Source organism: Syngnathoides biaculeatus, chromosome 13, assembly GCF_019802595.1.
Source record: "Syngnathoides biaculeatus isolate LvHL_M chromosome 13, ASM1980259v1, whole genome shotgun sequence".
In the NCBI taxonomy this organism is placed as follows: domain Eukaryota; kingdom Metazoa; phylum Chordata; class Actinopteri; order Syngnathiformes; family Syngnathidae; genus Syngnathoides; species Syngnathoides biaculeatus.
In genome coordinates this window covers 21,946,133-21,971,967 of record NC_084652.1, presented here as the reverse complement: position 1 = coordinate 21,971,967, position 25,835 = coordinate 21,946,133, and the positions used below count along the sequence as shown (strand labels likewise).

General features: G+C 40.5%; 1 protein-coding gene and 1 non-coding gene across 11 annotated transcripts; one reads left to right on the top strand and one right to left on the bottom strand.

The window, feature by feature from the left end:
* ca8 (carbonic anhydrase VIII) lies at positions 1 to 25,835 on the bottom strand. 10 transcript variants are annotated; one of them, XM_061838961.1, is made up of 10 exons: positions 23,181 to 25,835; positions 14,449 to 14,640; positions 14,231 to 14,355; positions 12,167 to 12,262; positions 9,068 to 9,130; positions 8,789 to 8,837; positions 7,323 to 7,393; positions 7,095 to 7,194; positions 6,489 to 6,601; positions 1 to 4,380 (listed from the first exon to the last, which is right to left on the bottom strand). In XM_061838961.1, exons 1-10 carry the CDS (start codon positions 23,251 to 23,253, stop codon positions 4,246 to 4,248), a joined length of 1,017 nt encoding a protein of 338 aa, XP_061694945.1. In that variant the 5' UTR covers positions 23,254 to 25,835; the 3' UTR covers positions 1 to 4,245. The 10 variants fall into 10 exon arrangements, 9 of the variants coding, with proteins under 9 accessions (XP_061694945.1, XP_061694942.1, XP_061694943.1 ...); XM_061838958.1 differs by having other exon boundaries at positions 14,231 to 14,640; positions 23,181 to 23,275; positions 24,801 to 25,835; XM_061838959.1 differs by having other exon boundaries at positions 14,231 to 14,640; positions 24,801 to 24,906; positions 25,020 to 25,835.
* trnas-gga (transfer RNA serine (anticodon GGA)) lies at positions 19,697 to 19,769 on the top strand. The gene has a single exon. It is a non-coding gene; the product is annotated as a tRNA-Ser (tRNA).

Sequence of the window (25,835 nt, the reverse complement as noted above, 5' to 3'; positions counted from 1 at the left end):
TTTCACACTTAATGGGTGGGGAAGCAGTCCATAGACAATTAAACCAACAAGTAAATTGTACATGTACATCTCCCCTTCAAGAAGACAAGGGTGTTTGTTACTTGTTCATATATAACATGAGACTTTTGAATAGCAACACATGAATCTTACTCAATCTATTTACTGCAGCTCACATAGATATTATGTCTAAAACTACATTCAATATAATATGGGTCATATGCAAGAGAGCTGCTTTGTTTCTTTAATCATTGCTCTTCAATTTAACTGCATTTGTGATGATAAAAAAAAGGTAGCCACATATTCAAGAGAGAGAGACATTACAGCTCTTTTCTTCCCTCTTTTCATGCTCATCTTTCAATCACCTCTTTCTTCCCTGTTGTCAGGAAAAGAAAATATGCATCAGACTTTAAGGAAAGCTGAAAGTCAAATCAGATGTGAGCTCAGGCTTAAAAGGGGAGGAAAACCGGTGGGCAGAGAGACACAAAGGGAGTACGGCAAACATTTATTGCTCATACAGTTCTGATATTTCAGTTTGAATAATGGGAAATGGAGCATTAAAAGTTACTTCAGTATTTTAAAAGGTAACCATATGGCAAAGAGTTCAAAAACGTTTATGGGGACAAAAATAAAAATTCTTAGAGACGTGTTCAAGCATCCATCATTTTAGTACTGTAGACAAAGAATTAGACAGGGACAAGAATTATTTTCAGATTTGTATGTTACTGTACAGCATATTCATTCTATATGAAGTAACTATTAGCCCTATAGAACCCAAGACATCCAAATCCTCTTTTAAAATTTTCTGTACTAACTATAGTAATCACTACGCATCAAAGGAACACAAAAATATCACATTTGGAAAACTGTACTTATTTACTTCCGGTTTAGATAATGGGTCACATATGACCCAGTGGGCCTTAACTACCGAAAAAGCAATGCATTTAATGTAGACACGTGAGACGTTGGGCTTTAAGGGTAAAAAGAGTAACTGTGTTGTGTCAATGCAGTGGCCCCTTTATTACACTGGGTCATATGTGACCCCATGGGTTCTCTAGGGTTAATTATGATGATGATTATTACTGCTAATAGTAGCAATACTATTCCCATGCAAGGCTGCTCATGGAAAACACATTGAAGTTTTTGGTTGCCACATCTGCCTCACCCAGTCCCTTCGGCCCTCAGCTCATGCGTTTTCCCTGTGTGTTTCCCTGTTCCTTGTTTGATTTATGTATACATACATACACACACATACACACAGTATATACATATATACAGACCATTTCCCCAAAAATTTGAATATCATGGAAAAGTTCATTTCCACAATTCCATGCAAAAAGTTTAACTTTCAAAGATTATAGATTATAGATTCAGGGCCCACAACGTAAATAATTTATAATATATTGGAATAGTGTGAAGAAATCAATGTGGCACGGTGGAGCAGCTGGAAAGCGCTGGGCTCACAGTTCTGAGGACCCGGGTTAAATCCCAGCCCTCCCTGTGTGGACTTTCCATGTTCGTCCCATGCCTGCGTTGGTTTGCAACATTAATTGGACACTCTAAATTGCCCCTAGGTGTGATTGTGTGACTGTTGCCTGTCTCTATGTGTCCTGCGATTGGCTGGCAACCAGTTCAGGGTGTACACTGCCCTCCTTGTTGTTGACAGCTGGGATAGCCTCCAGCACTCCCACAACCCTTGTGAGGATAAACGGCTAACAAAATGGATGCATGAAGAAATCAGGCTAACTTTTGCAGGCCATAAATGTTTTAAACATATAATATATGTTTTCACACAATCATCTACTCAACTTAAAGTACCTGCACAGGTTTCCCCAGGTGTCTTTAAATTGCTTCAGTTCGCTTCAATTGTCTCAGTTGGGCTCAATATAGGAAAGGCTGCAGAGTTGACAATTGGCCAGAAGGCAATCATTGATGCCTTCAATGGGATGGGTAAACCATAAAAGTTCATATCTATGGAGGGTGGCTGTTCACAGAGTGTTGTGTCAAAGTATAACAATGGAAAAGCTAGTGGAAGGACAAAATCTGTCAGGAGAAGATACGCCAGTAAAAGAGATGACATTGGTTTCAGTAGATTATCAAACAGAGAAGATTCAAGAATTTATCAGAGGTCCAGAAAGAGTGGAATAATGTGGGAGTCACACATTCAAAACCACCACATTCAGACGAATCCAGGGGATGGGCTACAAGAGTCGGGTTTTCAAGTCAAGCCGCTTCTGAGACCGAGCTAGTATAGGAAGCGTCTCAACCGGGCCAAGGAGAAGGGCTGGTCTGTTGGCCAGTGGACCAAGGGCCTACTTTCCCATGAAAGTAAAGTATGCCTTGCATTCAGAAATCAAGGTCCAAGGGTTTGGAGGGAGACCAGTGAAGAACAAAACCCAAATTGCTTGAGGTTCAGTGTGAAATATTCAGACTTGATTTGGGGTGCAATGATCAATGCAGGTGCTGGTAAACTGAAAAAAATGTGGGAAACCAGATGCAAAAACAAAGAACTCACAGCAAGCCTCCAGGAAATCTTGGCTTCCACAACTATGAGGCAATTGTGCTTGTGTGTGCATGTTTTGCAATTGAATGACAACCAACCCAGGGTGTATACCACCACTCATACTGTATATTTGTTTTGGAGGCTCTAGTCGGGATGTATTCAGGCTAACCTCAATACACAGCTCAACCTGACTTTTTCGTTGCCCCTGGTGAGAAGCCCCAAGCATGTTTGAGCATACTTATTGCCCAGGCTTGGTACCGTTACTCTGGATACCCCTGTACACAAGCCTCCCTCCACCTTCGAATAGGGGGATGGGTTGTGACTGATGTTTTTGCACTGATTTTGCACCGAACTACAGCCCATGAGAAAATGTAATGTGCATCACTTGGAATTCTCCTGTTTGAGCTTCAGATCTGGGAGTGTAGGCATATATTTAAGATGTGAAAGTTCCAAGGGTTGGAGTTTTCAGAGCATTTGGTCGCACGCCCACAGCATTGGCAACATTGCACTTCTTGATCATTTTGAAGTCTGAGTCCACACGTGATTTTTTTCCCCCCCAGATGTGTTTGGCTTGTTAATAATATTGTTGTCAGATGTGTGTCAAACTTAAAATATATTTTTCAGAGACTTTCTCTGGTGTTTAAGATGTATTGGAAATTTCGCAGAATTATCTAATGAGAAGAGACGCTTCAGTATGATCGTATCATGCAATTTCAAGTTAATTGGTGCTTGCATAAGTGGACCAAGATATTGGTTGAAAAAAAATTTGCTGCTCCATTTAATACAGTGTATGTCAACTCAAGGCTGGTTATGAATACGGGGTAATGAATATTTATGTACTGAACATTTGCAAAGTCAGAAGTGGGATAACCTCTTTGAGGAAAGACCGTGTAGTACACAATGAATAGTATACAATCTAACCTGTGTGGTCTTTTTGAAAATAAGATTTCTGTCACATATTTGTAATGGGCAAAGTATTTTTTGCATTCTTTACAGCCAGTCTAATTGGGTCAGCATAACAAAACAAAGTCACATTTTCTAAGGCAACTTGTCGATCTCACCTCCCTGCTATCCCATCCCTCCTCACCAACTTGTACACTTAAAAAAAAAAACTGTTCTTCACAGTTGCATTTGTCCTGGTGCAACCAGATCAGTATCAACTTCCATTATAAACAACAGTCGTCTGTTTTGCTCACCTTACCTCACACTGTTTCCACTCATTCCATATTTCTTTTACACTACAGAAGCCTGCTAGCTTTCATCTTAAATCTCCTCTCCCTCTCTTCTCACTAAACTCTTTAGTCCAGGTCGTTCTGAAGATTAGAGGTATATTGACAATGATAGAGCATAGTTCTGTATTTTTAATGTTTATGAGCTTGCATTAGCACTAAACAAGCAGTTTTAGTCTTCTTTCCTCTAAGATTGAAATGTCCTCCCTTTGCTTTCTGTCACAGTGCTTCAGCAGTGCTGTACATTCAGAATCCTTTTGTACTAAAAAAAACTGTATATAGGCTGGTGCCAGATTAGTAAGTGAACTGGGCTAGATCTTCTGGGACTTGATCCATTATAAAGTGGTTCCAGAGGACTGAACTGCTCAGGGACAAGATCCCAACCGTTATTATTCTGTATTTTAAAGAAAAAGAATGTGACATTTTGAAAAAACATTGGATGGGCTCAAATACTTGTTACCTTCAATGTTTCTTTCTTGAGGGGTTATTTTTCAAGTTGGCAGTCAAAAGTGAGAATTATTGGAAAGCCGCCCTAACTGTCCGATCGCTCAGTGGTTGAGTGGGGCGGAAATTATCTCCCAACATCCCATCATTTCCCTCTGGTAGCTCAGCGCCTTTTATATGTGAACGTAACCTCCGAAACTCCTCAATCTGCAAAGATAAAAAGGGAAAAAATACATGTGGGGAAAATGAATTGCAGGTGGTAAGTCCCAACATCAAGGCATGGAAGGTTTGGTCAGTAAGACATTTCAAAATGTAGAATACTAAACACATGCCCACACTGCTGTTTGAATAGAAAACCAGGGACTGATGATGTATTGCCCGTGAATGTAAAAAAAAAAAACAAAACAAAAAACCCATTATTCATACACGTTAATTTTGTACTTTAAGGACAGCTACAGCATTACATAAATATAAAGTACGTATTGAATTGAAGAATTATCACTACTTCACAAAAGAAGGTGTTAACATTTTGGCCTATGTAAGGAGATCATGTTTATTTGACTTCACAAAGCGGAATATGAGCTTCCGTACTCCAAATATTTGCAGTACACTTAGGAGCTCCTTAGGCTATTGTCAGCGCTTCGTGTTTATGTACAAAGTAAGAGAAGCTGTGAGAAAATAAGAGGACCACTACAGACAGGATACAGTGTACGTTGACATAGTAATAAGATGAGAATGTAATGTGATCACCTGAAGACAGACCCTACCTGCAGAAATTGAAGCTAAACACAACATAACTGTTCCATCTGGAAGTAATTTCTTGAATAAAGTCAGCTGAGCAACTAATTAAATGTGAAGCAGAAGATGCTAAAAGCTCATGCATAAACACTCACTGGCCCCAAAAAATAGTGTGCTAGTCCCCATTTCTAACAAAGGCGATGTGCAGAGCTGTGGGAACTATACAGGAATAAAGTTGATGAATGAAGTTATGGGAAAGAGGAGTGGAGGCTCGTCTCGGGACAGAAATGTCTCAGAGCAACAGTATGGTTTCTTGCCTAAAAGTACCACTGAAGCGTTATTTACCTTGAGGATGCTCGTAGAAAAGTACAGATAAGGTCAGAAGGAGCTACATTGTGTCTTTGTGGTTATAGAGAAAGGCTATGACAGAGTACCAAGAGAGGAACTGTGGTACTGCATGTGTAAGTTTGGTGTGACAGAGAAATATGTTAGAATAGTACAGGACATATATGAGGGTGGCAGAACAGTGGTGAGGTGTGCCCTAGGTGCGACAGAAGAATTTCAGGTGGGACTACATTAGGGATCAGATCTGAGCCCCTCTGTTTGCTGTTGTAACAGATAGGTTTAGGGATGATGTTAGACTGGAATCCCCTTGGACCATGATGTTCACAGATGACATTGTGATCTGCAGTGAAAGCAGGGAGCAGGTGGAGGAACAATTAGAAAGATGGAGGCGTGCACTGGAAAGGAGAGGAATGAAGATTAGTTGAAGAAAAACAGAATATACGTCCATGAATGAGAGGGGTGGAGGAGAAAGAGTGAGGCTCAGGGGAAAAGAGATAGCGAGGGTTGACTACTTAAAATACTCGGGGTCAACAATCTTGAGCAATGGTGAGTGTGGTAAGGAAGTGAAGAAACAGGTCCAAGCAGCTTGGAACAGCTGGCGGAAGGTGTCTGGTGTGGTATGTGACAGAAGAGTCTCTGCTAAGATGAAGGGCAAAGTTTATAAAACAGTGGTGAGCCAGCCTTGATGTAGAGATTAGAGACAGTGGCACTTAAGAGACAACAGGAAGCAGAGCTGTAAGTGACAGAAATTAGGATTAAAAATGAGCTAATTAGAGGGACAGTCAAAGATGGATGTTTTGGAAACGCGGTTCGGGGGAACAGACTTCGATGGTTTTGACATGTATAGAGGCGAGAGTGAGTATATTAGTCGAGGGGGGCTGAGGATGGAGCTGCCAGCCAAAAGAGCAAGAGGAAGACCAAAGAGAAGGTTGATGGATGTTGTGAGTGAAGACATGAGGGCAGTTGGTGTTAGAAAGGAAGATGCGGGAGGCTTGGCTTAGATGGAAAAAGATGACATGCTGTGCCGACCCCGAACAGGACAAGCCAATGGGAAAAGAAGAAGAATTTTTAATTTGAATCTATATCCATGTTGACTGTACAGTATATATAATCTGATCCCAATCAGTTTCTTATTATATCTGACTCATTTGATATTAGAAACACCCTACTCTCATGATCAAATAATGACAATTGGCATGACAAATGGATGAATGTACTACACAAGTATATACCTGTAATTGTGATATAGTGAGAGGGTAGCGGTAGAGGATCCAGGTCACATTCTCATTACAAGGCGGTGTTGTCAGAGATCCTTTGTACACCCAGTAATCTCTCAATAATGGATCTGAGGGAAAATGAAGCTGTGAATACAAGTCATAATAAGTCGTTCTAAGTGGCAAGAACAATTCTAGGGTATTAGAGTGAGGTCATCACAATTTTGAGTGGACTTGACTTGACAGCGTGTGCAAAATTATTAAGCAAGTTTCTTTTTTTGAGGATTACTCACAGACACAGTCCTTTAGTTTCACCCAAAATACTACTAAGCCTAAAAAAAGTACAAGAGGTTTTGGCTTTCTTTGGAGAATATCAAAATGTGAACAATAATTAGGGAACTACTGGTGCTCAGGATTGTTCATTTTCTTCACCGGTTACCCTCATTAGGGTAAGATGCAGCCTATTCCAGCTAACTGTGAGCAGGAGATGGGGGACACCCTGTACTGGTCGCCACCCAATCGCAGGGCACATAGAAACAACCATTTACACTCACATTCATATCTATGGATGATTAACCAATCATGCATGTTTTTAGGATGTAGGAGAAAATCAAAGTACTGTACCCAGAAACCCACGCAAGCATGGGGAGAACATGCAAACTCCACACAGATTTGAACCCGGGTCCTCAGGACTGCAAGGCCCATATGCGAGTTGGTCACCGCGCTGCATGCAGATTAATTACGCATTTTCACACCTCAATTTTCTATTTTTGTTTGTTTAAGTGAGAATCATGAACCAGAAACTGATTTCGAGTCCATCTTTAATAATACCAGTACATAACAGTATCCCACCTCCACATTGCTGGCGTCTGAGTAGAAGTGGAGCTCTGTGCCCGTTAATGATGCAGCCGCAGTCATTTGGTCTGTCGAGAAATGTGAAATTTTTCAAAGTGCTGCATATCTCTTTAGATCATGTTTGACCTTTCAGCGTCAACTCAATGTCTTCTTTGGCTAGTTTGCTGAAATAGAAGAAGCTACCTAATAATTTTTCAAACCTTTCTACAGACCGGGTGGCATGTTGATCTCCTGAGGCCACACCCACACTCATTACACAAATATAAAGCACCTGTTAAGGCCCCGTCACACCATGACGTTCTGGTCAACGTTCTATAGCGTTTGAGGAAACGTTGGTAGTCGCCCATGGTCGCCGGGATAGCGCTAGAAAGGCATTGTTTGAACGCGAGTAAACGTCAATGATCGCTGGGAATCGGCGGAGAACGCCGGTCTGGAAAAAAAGTTTTGAAGATGCACAAAAGTTCTCACCAAGACCAGCATTCATCAACGTTTAATTTTAAACGTTGCAGAACATTCAAGAACGTTCGTGGAAAGTTTTACTAACGTTCGCCGAGCGTTGCACGAGTTTGGCTATCGTTAGTCAGTCGTTACTCTAGCGTTACTTGGTTGTTACTTATCGTTTGTTACCGTCGGACCGTCATCACTGGGGTTTTCATGGTGTTTAGGGTCTCCAGGGGGTGTCACGTGGTGCGTTACTTCTCGGACGTGCTCTTCCTCCTGGTGTTCTTTTTCCTCCAAAGACATTGCTAGTGAAAGAGGCTTTGCATTATTACTTGCAGTGCTAGTTGCTGAAGTCGGCACACCACCTTTTTTTCATCTAGGCGGCATGATGGTGACTGTTCAAACTCACGAGAACAACTGAAGTGACTATGAAATTTCCAACGTTTTCGTTCTCGCTCCACTGTAAAAATTACACGCCAGCAAAATGCTAATCTTTCGTTATTCACCTGTTAGTCACACAACACACTCGTCTAACGTTGACAAATCGCTCGTCGCGCACCAGTGACACGTTAGCACACGCTAATGGTTTTTAGGGGTATCTTATTTGGTCGCTGTTACACGCTTCTCGTGCATTAGACACACGTTAGTCATGCATTACACACACGTTAATCACACGGCAGATGTGTCATCCTCATTTGAGAATGCTGAAAAATAGAACGATTGAAATGTTCAGAGAACGTTGACCAGAACGTCATGGTGTGACGTAGCCTTTATGCTTAAAGCCCTTAAGTATGCCAGTCAATCCAGCTACGAGTGAAAGAAATATGCCTACAGTCAAGATATGGTCAAAATACTAACTTGCCCAATAATCCTGCACACGGTCTAATGGCAAAATATAATAAATTATTGCAATGCAGTGTATATTACTGAACATCACATTATTATGAGCTTTTTTTTTTTATTTGAGACAATTATTCCATCCATTTGCACATTTTAATATTACTGACTGTTGTTTTGCTCACCAGGCAGCAAAGTGTTCGGATTGAAACAGGGAATTATCTTGCTCTTCCCCTAATGAAAAAAACAAAAACAAACAAACGAACAATGTATCCTAAACTATCGTCACACAATAACTTTTCTATTTGAAAGGCTCTTTTCAAAACCGGATAGGGTTAGCATTCATAAAATGTGTGAGCGTGTATAAGTAAATGTAATAGTTTTGGAAAAGAGCTCTTGATTGTGTCTTCATCCGGTACAACATGGCATTTAACCCGTGCTGACCTGTACTGTGTCAGTCTCACCTTGTACTGCAGATCCTGTAGAACCTCTGTGATGGCTTTCAGACCCAGATGCTCTTTACCAATCTGTTGATACATTGCAGATTTGAGAGGTCAAACAAAGGAACACTGTATCTTTGGTAGACGATTGTAAAGGATTCCAGCTAATCATGTGAAAACACGTTCCCTTCCTCAGATAACAAAACTCATACAATTGAAGGAAGGAAAAACACGACATTATAAAATACCAACTACGTAAAAAAAAAGGGGGGGCACAGCTGGTGATACATGTTTCGTATTGATATAGTTTTAAAACAAAAAAAAACAGTTCATAGATATTGTAGGACAAAAGGGAACAAAAACACAGCAATAATTATTAATTAAGAGTAGCAGAATGTATTGACGATATTTGTGGTGCATGAAGTTTACTCGCCTTCACCAATCTTCTTTCCTCACTTTACTGTACTTCCTAAGATTACACCATACATCTCTCATTATTAGTCATTGAAAAACTTCGTTTTTTAATGTAATTATACTCAGGTTAATGTATATGAAAGATAATAAAGGTAAAATAAAAATGTTTTGAATGTAGATCACTTTTAGATGAGCAGGGAAAAAAAAGTATTCAAGTAATGATGACAAAATTAGTTTCATTAACTGCTATTGTCAGTTTTAGTGATTCAATATCCCCTCTGGGGCATAGATATTGTTCCCCATTGACTCTTGGTAAAAAGAAAAAAAATGTGAAGTAGGCCCTTCATTGCAAGCAATTCAATGCAAGCGATAGGACAAAGGTCATGCACGACAGTACGCACCACTGCCACATAGTGTGGTAACGTCTGGATCGAGCACATCATAGCTCACGCTTCCATCCATCCATCCGTCTGTTGGAAATACAGTGTATATATTTCAAGTTTTATATCTCATTGTACAGATGCAATTTTGAAGCTAGGTTTGCTAACACTGGTTGTTAGCTTACATTCGTGACTTGCTCCAGGTTACAGGCTGATTTATTATATGCAGATACTGTCATGGTCCTGCCGGTTCAGCCCTGGCCGGGTGGGTCCCAGTGCACCGGCGCTGATCTGTATTTATAGGACCCAGGGGACGACTGGTCTTCGCCAGATCGTTGCAACTCATGCCCCGTTCCTGCACTCCCGTACTCTTGATCGTCAACCCTGGTGTACCGACCTCCGCCTGTCCTCTGACCGACCCCATAAGCCTGACGTCTTTGATACTCATGCCTTCTGTGATCGATCGTTCCTGTACCGTCACCTGCCTGCCCGCGGACCTGCTCTATGTGTCCGACGTCCTGATGACCGCTGCCCCACTTAACTGTCTGCCTGATCCCTGACTTTGGACCGACTAAACACTTCTCCGAACTACCTTTGCGTCTCCGGAGTCCTGCATTTGGGTCCTCCCTACGTACCGATGGGTCGTGACACATACAGACCTATTCGCAAAAATGGACTCCCATTAAATCGATTAAAATATGGTACTTTCAAAACGATACGTTCATCTTCAATACTTGGTTAGAATCCTTTTGCTTGAATCACTGTCGTTATTCACTGTTGCATTGGGGCATGGGAGTTATGGAAACCAAGATTTTTGTGATACTTGCTATTTTCCTTTGTTTTGGGATCTGATGCCCTTCAAACCCACGCAGGCACGGGGAGCTCATATATACGTATATAGTATATGATGAAAATGTTAGTTGGGCTGCATGGTGGTGCAACTGTAGAGCGTTGGCTTCACAGTTCTGAACCCGGGTTGGGTTCAATCCGCCTGTGTGGAGTATGCATGTTCGTGGCTGCGTGGGTTTTCGTCCACGTCCCAAAAACATGGAGAGACTAAATTGCCCATGGGTGTGAATATGAGTGCAAATGGTTATTTGTTTATATATGCCCTGCGATCGACTGGCAACCAGTTCAGGGTGTACTCCCCTCCTGCCTGAAAGTAGCTGAGGGTAGGCTCCAGCACTGAGCCGCTTATCCTCACAAGGGAGTCTGGAGTCTATCCCAGCTGTCAACAGGAAGGAGGCAGGGTACACCCTGAACTGGTTGCCAGCCAATCGCAGGGGGCATTGAAACAAACACCCGCACTCACAATCACACGTGGGGGCTATTTAGAGTGTCCAATTAATGTTGCATGTTTTTAGGATGTAGGAAGAAACCGGAGTGCTCGGAGAAAACCCACGCAGGCATGGGGAGAACATGCAAACTCCACACAGGGAGGGCTGGGATTTAACCCACGTCCTCAGAACTGTGAGACCAACGCTTTACAGCTGCCCCACCGTTCCACAGACATGTTATACTCGGTTTTATGTTTCGTCATGTTAACTTGAAGGCCTGACAATGGTGGCATGGGATCTTGTCGGAGAAATTTTAATGATTTTGTCAATTTTTGCTGCCTTGAATATGTTTTTTTTGGTGTCATGGTGATATCATAACTGCACCACATTTCTGAGGACCCCGGTTCAAATCTGGTCTCGGCTTTGTAACGTTTATGTGTTCTCTCCATGCCTGTGTAGGTTTTCACCAGGTACTCTGGTTTCCTCACCCATCCCAAAAACATGCAGGGTTAATTGAAGACTCTAAAATTCCCCATTGGTGTGAATGGTTCTTTGTTTGCATGTGTATATATTCGCTGGAGACCACTTCAAGGTGTGCCCCACCTCTTGCCCAAAGATAGGTGGGATAGGGTCAAGCACGCCCATGACCCCAGTGACAATAAGCAGTACAGAAAATGGTTGGATGGATATTTCTTTGCTGATTATTTTAAAAATAATCTTGTTGGAAATATGTTACCAAGAGTAATTCATTACTGATTTATAATAATGTAGGATATATCTATGATTACAATATGCCTTTTTAACTAATTTTGCAACAGTGGGAAAAATCCAGAGCAATCACAGAAAGCTGACAAAAGCGCATGGAAGCTAGAGCAGAGATTCAAACGCTGAAACTTAAAACGTGAGGCAATCATGCTAACCACCCAACCCACTCACAGATGGATTCGCTTTTCATTCATCTCTATGGAAGAAAATCTTGGAATGAAGAAATAGGTGGTAGACAAGTGTTCTGGAATGAAATCTGGTGTAAATAACATTCATGTTTTGCTCACCTGCACAAAAAGAGCGATGATGAGAACACCATTCTTCTTCCCCAGAGCATCGTCCAAAGAGTTGAACAAAGTGCTGTTCCAGTGAATCAAATGGAGCTACAAAGGGAAACAATCGAATAAAAGCTGAATTTGAAAGGTCATTGTTGCCAGCAGGTGTGCAAAACAGCAGTGATTGAATGAGTGGGAAGTTATCAGCTGGCGATGACTGAAGGCTCTTATCAACAAAGAAAAGGAGTGAAAAACCTTGTCGTGCCATACCAACCAAGGCTGGGCTGTTGGTAATATTTTAAATGTTACATATATCAAATCAATGGATCAATGTACTGCACATAATGTAGATGTTGCATCAGATAACAATAGATTGAACAGAACGCTGTACAGCTGCAGGGTGCAGGTTTTGTTTGGAACACAAGCACAAATAAAAAGGTACTGGACTGTATTCAGTGTGTTTTGCATCATTTGGCCATGGTTCACCTGGTTGACACAAGCATGTCTAACATCGGCTCAAAAGTTGCAGGATTGTACTACACCTGTATGACTCCAGCTACTGTATACTTTCCTTCCAAAGAAATAGCGTACTTTATTTCTATATTTTTGGCTTACATAGTACAAACTTTCAACTTTGGACAGGATAGAATGGAACAGCTCAAACTAAAACCATCTAAAGCAAGATCTGACACTTCACAATAGTAACAAAAGGCCTTTCAGAGACCAGTCCTTTAATACTAAGACATAACAGTTGAAACTTGCACTAATTGCTCTCCTCTAGTGAATAGACCAGTGAGTTTTTCCTTTTTACCCTCCCACAGTGTTCTCAGTATGAAACTTAGTCTTTGCAGTCTTTCTATCAGTGACCAGCTGAAAAGTTCAAAGACTTTAAAAATCTTGGTGTTGTCTGAAGGACTAATGGACCTTTCCGACTGGCGATTTTAAGCTCCGCCCCCTTAGCTACAGTTGCCATGTCCCACAAGCTTCCAAAATGGGAACTGAACAGAACAGGTTTGAATTTGATTCTCTATCGCGTATAATATTGCGGGATGTTTTTTGCCAAATGTGTCAGACTTCTCCAAGAGAGGTCTCAACTATTTCACGCAAAGATATGTACAGGGAATTAAGATTTTGGATGGAGCAGGATGCACTGTCAGAGTTACAGCGAAATGTTGGCGATCGATGCAACGTCATATTGAAATCCAACAGGATAAAATAGTTGAATCGTACTGCACATGTAAAGCAGGGTGAGTACTTTTTATTTGGAAAGATCATGAGTAATATCATTGTGGTCTTTATAAGTGAGTTTGATTTTCTACCAGTGCATTGAAACAATTGTGATCAACTCAGTCAGTACCAGATGAAAAAGTTTGATTTAGCAACTTAGTGCTCTGTCTTAAAAGTCTAATGTGATACAAATAGGCAAATAGATATTTCTCTTGCATGACATTGCGCATTTACGTATCACTAACCTGACTCTTTGGCATAAAACATTACAAACTTCATTCAGCAGGTCAGTGATACACGAACAAAGTGAAAGTTGTTCTCCTGCAATGTATAAAGCACTGAAAATAATGAAAAATAAAACTCAGAGAAGATACTTCTCCCTCACTTACCTTTGAACCTACAACCTTGTGTTTGTTGATATTGTTCACATTTAGTTGTACGTGCGGTCTTTTGCAAGCCTTAATTCATCGTAGACACTTCATCACCTGTGTTTTAGGCTTTGGAAAATTAATCAACCAGGCCCCTTGTAACCTAGCAGGATCTCTTGCAGCAGAATTGCATTTCCCCAAGCGCATCTGAGGAGCATTTTCTTCATAACATTCACTTTTCCAAGCGCACGCTACTGACAATCAGTATTGCTTGTGGGACAACATAGTGGCAGCGGCATGTCAAGCTAGGGGTTAAGACAATGTGGCTATCTGATTGGCTATTATTGTACGAGTGATTGACAGGTCGGAAAGATCCATTTGGTATACATATACTATAACTAAGTGGTAACTAACCAGTACTACTGGTTTCATGATAGTCGTGCATTCATACGTATGTATTTGTGTATGTGTGTGTATATACCTCCATAGGGAAAGCCTTAAAGTTGACCGTGTGCTCTGATCCCCTCTGGTTCTCTTTCCCCCAGTGAAATCGAACCTCATGAAGTTCATATTCATGATCGCTAGGCAATGGACCTCCACTGACCACTGAACACCGCACAGTAAATTGTGAGAAAATACACACTGAGGAAGAAAAAGGAAGTTCAATTCGCTGCTTGTTTGTGGGGGCTGTGTATGTACCTGACTTTGACTTGAGAAGGATGCGTACAGTGTGTCCATCATTGATGACTTCACAGTCACGACACACCACGTAATTTGGTGACAGGCGGATATCCAGGAGGGCTGGGTCATACTGAGCCTCCCTAGAGTTCAAGTTAATGGGAGACTGGTACTCACCATTGGCCGCTGGGTAATGGAGTCCCCATTCTACACCTATGTGGAGTGAATACATTCATAAAACACGTGCATCATTACTTCATTCACCATGATGTGTAATTTTGGGAGTAACAATAGTGACCAGCAACTGTGTCATTGACTGTACCATTACATAGCATCAGTGATGGTCAAATCATGATGGTGTCACCATAATGAAAAAACACATTTTATTGTTGTAATAATGACAGAAATACTATACTTTTCAAATTGATTTCCTTTTTAAATGGTGTCATATTTGGTAAAAAAAAAATAAAATAAACTGTTGGAGCAATCATTAGAAAATGGAAGAAGCTAAACATGACCCAATCTCAATCGGAGTGGAGCCCCATGCAAGATATCACCTCGTGGGGTCTCAATGATCCTGAGAAAGGTGAGGAATCAGCCCAGGACTGCACGACAAGACTTTGTCAATGACCTGAAAAGAGCTGGGACCACTCTTTCCAAAATGAGTGTTGGTAATACACTAAAACGTCACGGTTTGAAATCGTGCATGGCACGGAAGGTTCCCCTGCTTAAACCAGCACATTGTCAAGGCCCGTCTTAAGTTTGCCAATGACCATTTGGATGATACAGAGGAGTCATGGGAGAAGGTTTTGTGGTCAGATGAGACCAAAATTGAACTCTTTGGTCATAATTCCACTAACTGTGTTTGGAGGAAGACGAATGATGAGTTCCATCCCAGAACACCATCCCTACTGTGACGCATGGGGGTGGTCGCATCATGCTTTGGGGGTGTTTTTCCTGCACATAGGACAGGATGACTGCAATGTATTAGGGAGAGGATGACCGCAGCCATCTATTGTGGGATTTTGGGGAAGAACCTCTTTCCCTCAGTCAGAGCATTGAAGATGGGTCGTGGCTGGGTCTTTCAACATGATACAGCCAGGAAAACCAAGGAGTGAGAAGCATATCAAGGTTCTGGCGTGTCCTAGCCAGTCTCCAGACCTAAACCCATAGAAAATCTTTGGCGGGAGCTGAAACTCCGTGTTTCTCAGTGACAGCCCAGAAACCTGTGTGATCTGGAGAAGATCTGTGTGGAGGAGTGGGCCAAAATCCCTCCTGCAGTGTGTGCAAACCTGGTGAACAACTACAGGAAGCATTTGACCTCTGTAATTGGAAACAAAGGCCACTGTACCAAATATTAACATTGTTTTTTTCAGGTGTTCAAATACTTATTTGCAGCTGTATCACACAAAAAAAATAATAAAAAAAAAAAATCATACATTGTGATTTCTGGATTTTTCTTGTTAGATTATCTCTCTCACAGTGGACATGCACCTAAAATGAAAATTTCAGACCCCTCCATGTGGGAGAACTTGCACTATAGCAGGGTGTTCGAATACTTATGTTCTTCACTGTATATGCATGGTCGAATTAGCGAAGATAAGGCACAGATGTGGAGGCTGCTCCCAGGACCAGGGACACATGAGGCAGAGGGATGACCACGCCCATGTCAGTCAGCATATGTGTCCAATAGAATCTCTTCTACAGATGCAATGAGGGTGTGTGGCATAATATGGGTTATGGCTCTCTCTGCAGACAATCCGGAACAGACTGCACACAGCCAATCTCCAGTGTAATAATAATAATTATTATAATTTCCTTTGCTTTACCATCTATCCATCTGTGATCTGAGCTGCTAACATGTGCAGTGAAACCTGAACTCAAGGATTCCAGATTCTCCCTTAGGTGGTGTAATCCTAGGATCAGAGTGTGGAGATGACACAGAGAACACGATGCTGATTGCTTCACTGGAGAGTAACATCTCTTGGTGGTGGCAGTGTGATGGTGCAAGGTAGCATCACCATCACTGGAAAATGAGGCTTGTCATCATTGAAGGGATTCTCGCCACACATAGAGGTATCTCGATGAGATACTGGGAACAGTGGCAATCTCACAACTCCACATCCTGGGACAAACTTTTGTCTTCCAAGATCGGAACGCTTTCCCCAAAAGTGCAAGGTTTATCAGTGACAAATTCCAGAATTTGGGAGTAAAGAGGATGGAATGTTCATCTTTATTGAACACTTTTGGGATCATATTGGGCATGCTGGTGGTACTGGATTGACCAAGACAACCATGTCACAGTAGTGTGTGACATGGCTGGTGACCAGGATGAGGAGGTGGCAGGCAGTTGTGGATGTGTACAGTTCCTCCATACGCTACTGAGGCTTCTGATTGCCCCTTGTCATTTTCCGAGCTGCTTATCCTCAAATGGTTGGGGAGTGCTAACTTTAGGCGAAAGGCGGGCTACACCCTGAATTGCTTGCCAGTCAGTCGCATTATTGACACCATTAATGAGCGGGAATCGATCCCGCGTTGCCCGCACCAAAGTCAGGCATGTGTACCCCTACCCCTTGCTTCTGATTGTTCAAGTGATAAATTATTAAATTGCCAATTTTCCTGTTTCTTTTTACCTAAATCATCAAATACACCTAAAACCAAACAAGAGTTATTGGAAAGAGGAAAATTAGATTTTTGGTAATGGTAGAAAAGATCTAGTGAATTTCTCCACGAGTGTAACCATCATACTCACTTCTGGTGTACAAACCCCCAAAAACATGTTCCTTACGAATGGGTCACCATTTGTTTTTTGATTGGATAAACAGATTTTCCAATAGTAAGGTTTATTGATGAAATTGTTAAATAAAGAAGCTACCCAAAACACATCTCATTATATCTTGTATGCTGTTTAAGTCACAAATTGTTCACCAAGTACAGCAAGCATTATCATGCATACTGTCATTTTGGCATCCATTAATAGCAATTCGAAATAGTTAGCTTATAATGCATGAACTGGTTTCAATAGCCTATTTACCATGCGTGCAATGCAAATAAAGTTTCTATGGGGAAGTCAGTCAATATACATATCTTGCTGTGTTTCCATTGTTTATTATTATACATTGTGAAATCTCAATTTAAATGCCCCTGATAAATTTGATGGAAAATTATACAATACAGCAAATGGTGCCGTAGACACCTAGGTTATGAGGAGGTGACAATACAAGGAAAGCAACCCAAGATATCTGAAAACCTCAGCAAATAAAGGTATGTAAAAAGATGTTTTATCTTTGTTTCAGTCTTTCAGTGTTGTTTGAATCTAAGTGACCTCATCTTTAAAGAGACGTATGTTTTTTTAAGAATTGACAACAATGGAAAATGTTTGGTTTTTGTTTGTGTATATTTGAAAAACACGCTAACACCTCGGGTTAGAGTCCTTGACAGGTTCTGTCCCGTCTAAACAGGTTTCAAGGCCCTGGCTTCAGCCAGTGTACAAATCTTAATAACAGGTTTAAGTGCCTTTTGGACCCAAAGTGGCAAACTCTAAAATGTTGAGATTCCCAAACTCCACAGCGATGGTAGTTTTAAAATATATGGAGGGATATAATATCCCAAAGGATCTGTGAGGTGAGAAGATTAATGTTGATGGTTTAGGGTTGGAAAACCCATGCACAAAATGGATTTTTTTGGTGAACCCATTCGTGGATAAAAAGCGACATTTGTTGATTCGAACTCCATCCACAGCAGTATTCCAGTTTTTGACAAAATTCTACAAAATTTGACTGATTTTTTTATTCTCGTTTTCACAATTAGCCTAGCTCACACAATAAAATATACGCGGCGAATTGCACGAGTTTTGAAAGCAGCGTAAATGGTTTCAAGTCAGGCTTTTATTATATAATTTAGTAATTCTCTAAAAAAACAGCACAAATTGATTGAAGTCCCTAAATGATTAAAATAACTAATTCGGTCTTTGCAGTTTAAAGTTCCGGATTTGTGAGATAGTGAACAACATAGGTCATAATAGTGGGGTCTGTTCCATAGCCCTAAAAACAGATTTGTGTATGTGTGTGTGCGCGCGCGTGTGTGTGATTGTGTGTGTGTGTGTGTGTGTGCGTGTGCTTGTACTGTGACAAAATGGATACGATGAAGAGGTGAAGCACAAAATGGTTGCCACTACAAATGAGAAATAAATTGGGGCAACACTATATGCAAGCCAGCAACTATATTTGATGGAGGTCTGTGTCCATTTTCAGATCCAAATATATATACTGTAAATATACTAATTGGTTGTTCTATTGTCTTCATCAGGCCGATAATCATCAGATGCATTTAGTGAGCAGTGGCCTAAAGAAACCTCCCTCATCCCCATACCAGATGGAGTGGAGGTAGGCGCTCCTCGCCGATTCAAAGGAGGAAAAATCTAAGGTCTGACTGGAGCTAGTACTGGGGAACGTGGCGCCCTACAATCTTGAACTGGATCTCGACATCATCTTTGATCCTGATGGCGTTGTGCCGCTTTAGCGCGGGGTCTACATTTGGTGCTGTTAACGTGATACCACTGTTGCAGGGAAAGTTTATTATTTAAGCTGCTTATTGTTTATGTGGAGGTCTGAGGACTTTATGGACTTTTGGGTGGAGTTACACTGCCGTGAACAAGTGAAAAAGTATTAACCCCCTCTCCTGACTCCTCTTCCTGAAGGTTTCAAATCATCAAACCAATTTTATTAACACTCAGAGACAACCAAAAGAAATACAATGTGCAGTTTTCAATGACTATTCAATTTATTAAGGCAGAAAAAAAATCCAAATCTTTCTGACCCTCTGTGAAAAGGTAATTGCCCCCATTTTTAAATCAGACATTCACCAAGACTAAGCACAAATTTGGCAAAGGTGAGTCAGGAAAAGTTTACAAAGTCATTTGATGGCTTCGGGCTCCAGCAAACCACAAATGGAGAAAAATTGAGTGTGATGATGTCACTCAGTCACAGGGCACATCGTAGAGACAGACAACCATTCACACTCTCATTCACACTGTCACTGAGTAGGAACTGAATCCATGCTGCTCATACCAAACTCAGGTGAGTGTAACACTACGCAATCAGTGACCTGCACATACTTAGTAAATGAATTCATTCATTTTCCAAACCCCTTTTCCTCACAAGGGTCACGGGAGTACTGGAGCCTATCCCAGCTGTAAACAGGCTGGAGGCAAGGTACACCCTGAACTGGTTACCAGCCAATCGCAGCGCACATAGAGAGAAACAACACAGGCCCCGTAGCTCAGTGGTTAGGGCGCTGGTTTGGAAAACCAGGGGTTGTGGGTTCATATCCCACTGGGGCCTCCACTCCCTAAGAAGGGTTGCGTCAGGAAGGGCATCCGGCGTAAAAATTGTGCCAAACATATGTGCGTTCATCTGAGATGACACGCTGTGGAGACCCCGAAAGGGACAAGCCGAAAGAAACAAACATAGAGAGAAACAGTCATACTCACAATCACACCTCAGGGCAATTTAGAGTCCCCGATGAATGCAGGGTTTTTGGGATGTGGGAGGAAACTGGTTCAATTAGTAAAACTAGAACAATTTTAACATGAAAGTCTGGATTTTATCTTGAGAAGTTATAATGCAACAAAAAAAATATGACAAGACACTATCTGCTTCATCATTCTATATAACCGACCATGTGGGGCTATGATGAAATAATTTCAGGTGCAAGTCAAGAAAGTTATTATTCAACTTCAAATTTAACACCCAAAATACACGGGCTGTATTGGGCTGTGCTGAAGTCTTCTCCATACGTTTGGACTAAAAAATATCAAGTGGAGGCAGAAGCTGCAAAAGACGGCAGTTACACAAGCCAGTTTGGAAGAGTTTAGAAATTGCACCTTAAGTTTGAAATTACAAGAATCAACAGATTTTTTTATACCAAATTGGTCTTTCACCTATAATTCTGCTATTTCCAATTTATAAAGACTTGAGACATTACATTTTTGTGGCAACCACTGTAGTAAATAAAAATTCTAGGCTTTGTTTTTCAAAAAGTATATGGAGATCATTTTTTTAGATAGATGTTCTGTACTGCAAACAAGAAACATTGAAATGGTGTCAATCTAAGTACACTAAAAACATTTGAAGACTTTGTAAGGGTCCAGATTTTCCAAGTTTTGCAAAAGCATGAAAGTCCCACCGTATACGTTTTTCTTGCAACCACAGCAGAAGCAGACACAGTGAGTGAATGTGACGAGTGGGAGGGCCTTCACATTCCCACTTTCCTCGGCAACTGAGCTCTTGACGACAAATTATTCAACGCTTGAACAGTTCTTATATAGGTGTTTAAAAGGCTACACAATGTTTTATTTGTGTCTGTGGGGCTTTTCTTGGGAAAGCACAGCAACTGTTTGGTCAATTAGTCTCATACTGGGGTAACATACAATACCAACCTCCTTTCGTTTTTAATGTGGTTATTTTGTTGTTTTGATGAATTCATGACAAGTTACTGGATATGAAATGGTTTATATTTTTTCTGTTTTTGACATACAGTAAATAAAATCATCCTCACATACATTGTATTGAATTTTTGCAATCAGTTGAGTCTCTATAGAACAAGAGGTAATTTATTAAAAGTAGGGAAACTCCCAAGTTGAAATCCTATAACTCTGATCATCTCAGAATTTAACAAAATATTATTTGGAGCTGAACTGAATATTTATAGAACGCAAAAAAAGAATAATAAGACACAGCTGTAAAAAAAAGAAGTGCTGTATAGAAATTAAAATAGAACACAAAAATTGAAAAACAATAATATTACAATAAAGGAATATAGTTGAATTGACTTTTTTCATTTGAATGTAATATTGAAAATAATTAAAACTAATTACATTTGGAAAATATGTCTTGAAAGTTCCCACAACCCTTGTAAGAATAAGCGGCTCAGAAAATGGATGGATGGATGTCCTTAAGGTCAAACAAAGCACTATTAATTATATCATGCAAGACATTACGCACAATATCACTTTTAGACCTCAGCAGTGCATGCATTAACAAGCTTTTATTCCGGGGGTGTCTTTGTGTTTTTGTTTTATTTGTGGCTTCTTAGCAGTTATGTTATTGTACAACGGGACCATCATTTGCTGAAAAAGTCAATATTTTTTTCATTTTTTGAGTATACCTTTGTCATTAGAGTTAAGGCTTATAGCTAAAAGGGTAAAAAAAAAAAGCTAAAAAAAAAAAAGCTAAAATTTTAAGTTAAAAAAAAGATAAAAGGGTAAATTTGCAATGGGTTTAATATAATCGAAAATTTTAAGTCCAAAGTATCATTTTCTGAAAGTATCAGATTTTTCTCTCTGCAAAATTTTATTTGGTCCAGAGAGGGTTAAAATGTTGTTTTTTCTATTGCTGTTATTCTTTTAATGAATATTGGAACTTGCAAGGTTTAACTTTAATGGCTTTATCGTGGATAGGAAAGGTCTTGACACCCCTTTTCAGTATTGGTTTTTGTGATGTAAAAAAAAAGACCAATATTTCAAAACTTTATCCACCATTAAAATGAGCTCTACGCATTACTCAAATAAGTTCTTTCATCTAAACCTTTCGAAAAGGAAGTAAAAACCAAACAACAGATAATGTGGTTGTACAAGAGTGCACACCCTCTTATAATTAGGATATGGATGTGTTCAGAATTGACCAACTGCGATAATTCTATTCAAACTTCTGCTTTCTTTATCTGTCATGGAGCCTTAAACAATTCGAAAGAGCAGTTAGTTTTAAAAAAAAAAAATCTTCAGGAAAAGCATACTGGAAGAGGTGCACTTCACTTCGAGTGAATGAGATGCACCTTAAATACTATGTGGTTTAAAAAAATAATCAAAAAAATATTTTTATAAAATTGGGATGTAGACATAGATGACATTATTCATTCATTAACTCACTTTCATTTTCCATACCGCTTATCCTCATATGGGACAGGAAATGCTGGAGCCCATCCCAGTTGATGCTGGGCAAGAGCACCTTAACTGGTCGCCAGCCAATCGCAGGACAAAGGTCACAGTAATGGTGGAACTAGTTTTGAAGTGATTCATCTTGGACACATTTTGTTTTATAACAAAAACCTGCCATCTGAACAGAGGCATGTTAACTTTTTAAATCGACTGTATCTCCCTGGTTAGCTCCTTGAAGCATATGTTTTGCTTGCTTTTAAATCTCACTGTTTGTTAGAGGGGATGTACAAACCCAGCAGAAACAAATGTAATATCTGTTAAAGGGACTGGCGAATAATATAAATGAAAATGTATTCATTAAATGGGGATTTCTGATAGCATACTACAAAATCATCTTATAAATTTAAATGATATTAGTAACAAATGGGAAATCATTTAAAAATGAAAGCTGGTTCAACTTGTAATACTTACACATCCATACACATTTTTAGTTTTAAAATGCTGTTCAGCATATTAATATCTACAATACATGGATGTAGCCTCATATCTTAATAATTACTAAATACAATTATTAAATAAATAATAAAATAATTATACTTACAGTCAAGAGTTTTACAGATAAACCCCAGAGCATAATCCTCAGTAAAGGTTGCAAGTAAAAAAGGAGAAAGTGAGACAAATAAAAACATTCACGCATCTTGTCTGATAAAAAAAAATACATGACATTGTACAAGATTGGGATGAATAAATAAACTCAAATAACACAAATGAAACTTTTAAAAGGTAATATATATATATATGATGAAGAGCAGCCTACCTTCCTCATAACCCCAGTCCAGCTCATCTTTCCCTGGATTACTTTTCGATTCCTCGTTCAGTTTGTCAGCCATGCTGTTTGGCAGTCTGTTCTCTCTGAATGGAAACAAGTCTGAACTTCGAGTTCACTCCCTGTCACACTGTCCACTTGGAGAGAAAGTTAAGTCTGTAGTCCACTACATAAATTGTCAGATCACCCTGTCACAGGCTACTCTGTCTTGATCGTAATTGTAATTGTTTTGTCTTTTTTTAAGGCCGTATACGCTTCGTTGCTGCACTTAAACAAACTTTCTAATGTAAGTAGAACTGTCCTCTCTGCATTTTTATTTACTCTGTATGCTCCTCCTCCTTCCCCCTCTCTTCTCTCTCTCTCTCTCTCTCTCGCTCTCTCTCTCTTGCAGTAATGTCATCCCACTGTCCCTTCCTACTTTCTGTCTTTCTCTGAATGTGCACACACTAACGATGGCTTCCCTCCAACAGATACTGTAATTCATTGCCTTCACAACTTGAGGCTTCTGTGTGGAATTGTTAACTATAAGAATAAAAATGCACTTCACTGACGACAGTGATGTGAGAAATATTTGTCCTCTCCTGATTATAGGTTATATCTATATCTATCACACACAAAGGTTTAAAATCATCAAACCAATTATAATATCACTCAAAGGCAACCCAATGTTCAAATGACAATTCAATTTATTAAGGCACAAAAAATCCAAACCTTTCTGACTCTCTTTGAAAAAGTAATTGCCCCTTGATCCTAATAACTGGTTGTGCCACCCTTGCCAGCAATAACTGAAATCAAGCATTTGCAATAATTGGTCGTGAGTGTTTTACGTTACGCTGGAGGAATTTTGTCCCGCTCTTCTTTGCAAAATTGTTTGAACACCACCATATTGGAGGGTTTTCTCGCATGAACTGCCCATTTAAGGTCACACCACAGCATCTCAATAGAATTTAAATCCACACTTTGACTTGGTTCCAAGGTTCCAAACCTTTTTTTTTTTTCCCATTCTGTCATTCTGAGTTTGGACTTTCTGATTTATTTCCGATCACTGTCCTGTACCCCAGATGTAACGGGCTGCACTTTTTCCATAAAGTTCAGTCTTCAATTTATCAGTCCACAGATTGTTTCTCCAAAAGTCTTGAGGATCATCAAGATGTTGTTTGGTAAATGTGAGACGAGCCTTTGTATTCTTTGCTGACAGCAGGGGTTTTCACCTAGGACTCTCCCATGGTTGCTGTTTTTGGCCAGTGTCTTTCATGAGTCATGAACACTGACCTTAACTGAGGCCAGCGAGGCTTCCAGGTCTTTAGATGTTGTTCAAGGGACTGGATGAGTCGTTCTCACACTGTTGTCACACTCTTGGGAGTAATTTTAGTCAGGTGTACAGTCCTGGGAAGGTTTGCCACTGTTCCCAGTTTTCTCAATTTATGGATAATGGCTCGGACAGTTTTTAGCTGGAGCCTCAAAGCCATGGCAGGGTTCATACTCAGTCGGACCCAAAAAATTTAAGGGCTTTTTAGGGCCATTCTTAGGGGGCCGACAGGAAAAATTTAGGGCTGACATGAAAAATTTAGGGCCATCGTGGGAAATCAAGAGTAAGGAAAAAAGACTCACCCAATGGTGCCATCGGCTGTTCTTGGTTCCAGTACCTCAGTACCTGTGACAGTGATCACCTGTCGCCCCTTGTGTTAGTTCTCATTGATATGACCATTGTCAACGTCTTTACATAACAGGAAACAGAAAAACGGATTCTAACTACAATTGCAACTATATACACAAATGTCTTCTACTGATGTCTGTCTCAGCACCCCTACTCTAGCTCCTTGAGCCTACCCAGTGCCTCCTCTATTTGCTGCTGCAGAGGTGCCAAAGAGGCTCTCTTGTCCTTTGCTCTGCATCTGAGTGCATTGGCCTCGGTGACAAACCTCAGATTCCTCTTTTCTTCTGCCTCCTCACACAGCCAGTCAGCCTTCTCAATAAGCGTAGATATGTCAGTCTCTATTCTGGCTTTGAGGCAGTTGAGACGAAAAGTGGCAGCGATGCCAAATGTAGCCAGGTATGAAGTCTTCCTTTCCCCACAGTGGTAGTTTTTAGCAATGTCACTGTCTGGGAACATGACTGCAAACACTTTCGAATTATTTTCACAAGATTTGTAACTCTAATGGATGCAGATCACTTTTTAAGTCCACACGATCTCTGCCTTTAACGAGTCTGCCTTCGTGTATTGAACTACGTTCATAGAGCCTGAGTTCTGGCTGGTTGAAGTCGATGGTTGGACAACTGTTGGTGCGCATGCACTGCTCGTACCACTGCCTGAAGTTGATGCTTCACTATCTTTATATTTTAGATACAGATTCATACCAACGGAAGATGAGAGAGTCCTCGTCAAATCAGCGTGTCTCCTTTTTTTCCGGTGCGACTCCAGCGCTTTGACGCCCAGCTTTCCTAGCTGGTAGCTCTGCTTGCACAGATGGCAGTAAAACATGTGCCGATCTTTTGCATCTCAACGAACCCAGCTTCCAAACTCCTTACTTTCAACCCAAGCATCTTGAAAAATGCACTTCCCCATGATACAAGTTGGATCGATGAAAGACGTAACGAAGACGAAGTGAAATCCCGACTCACGGAAACGAACAATGGAATATTGAC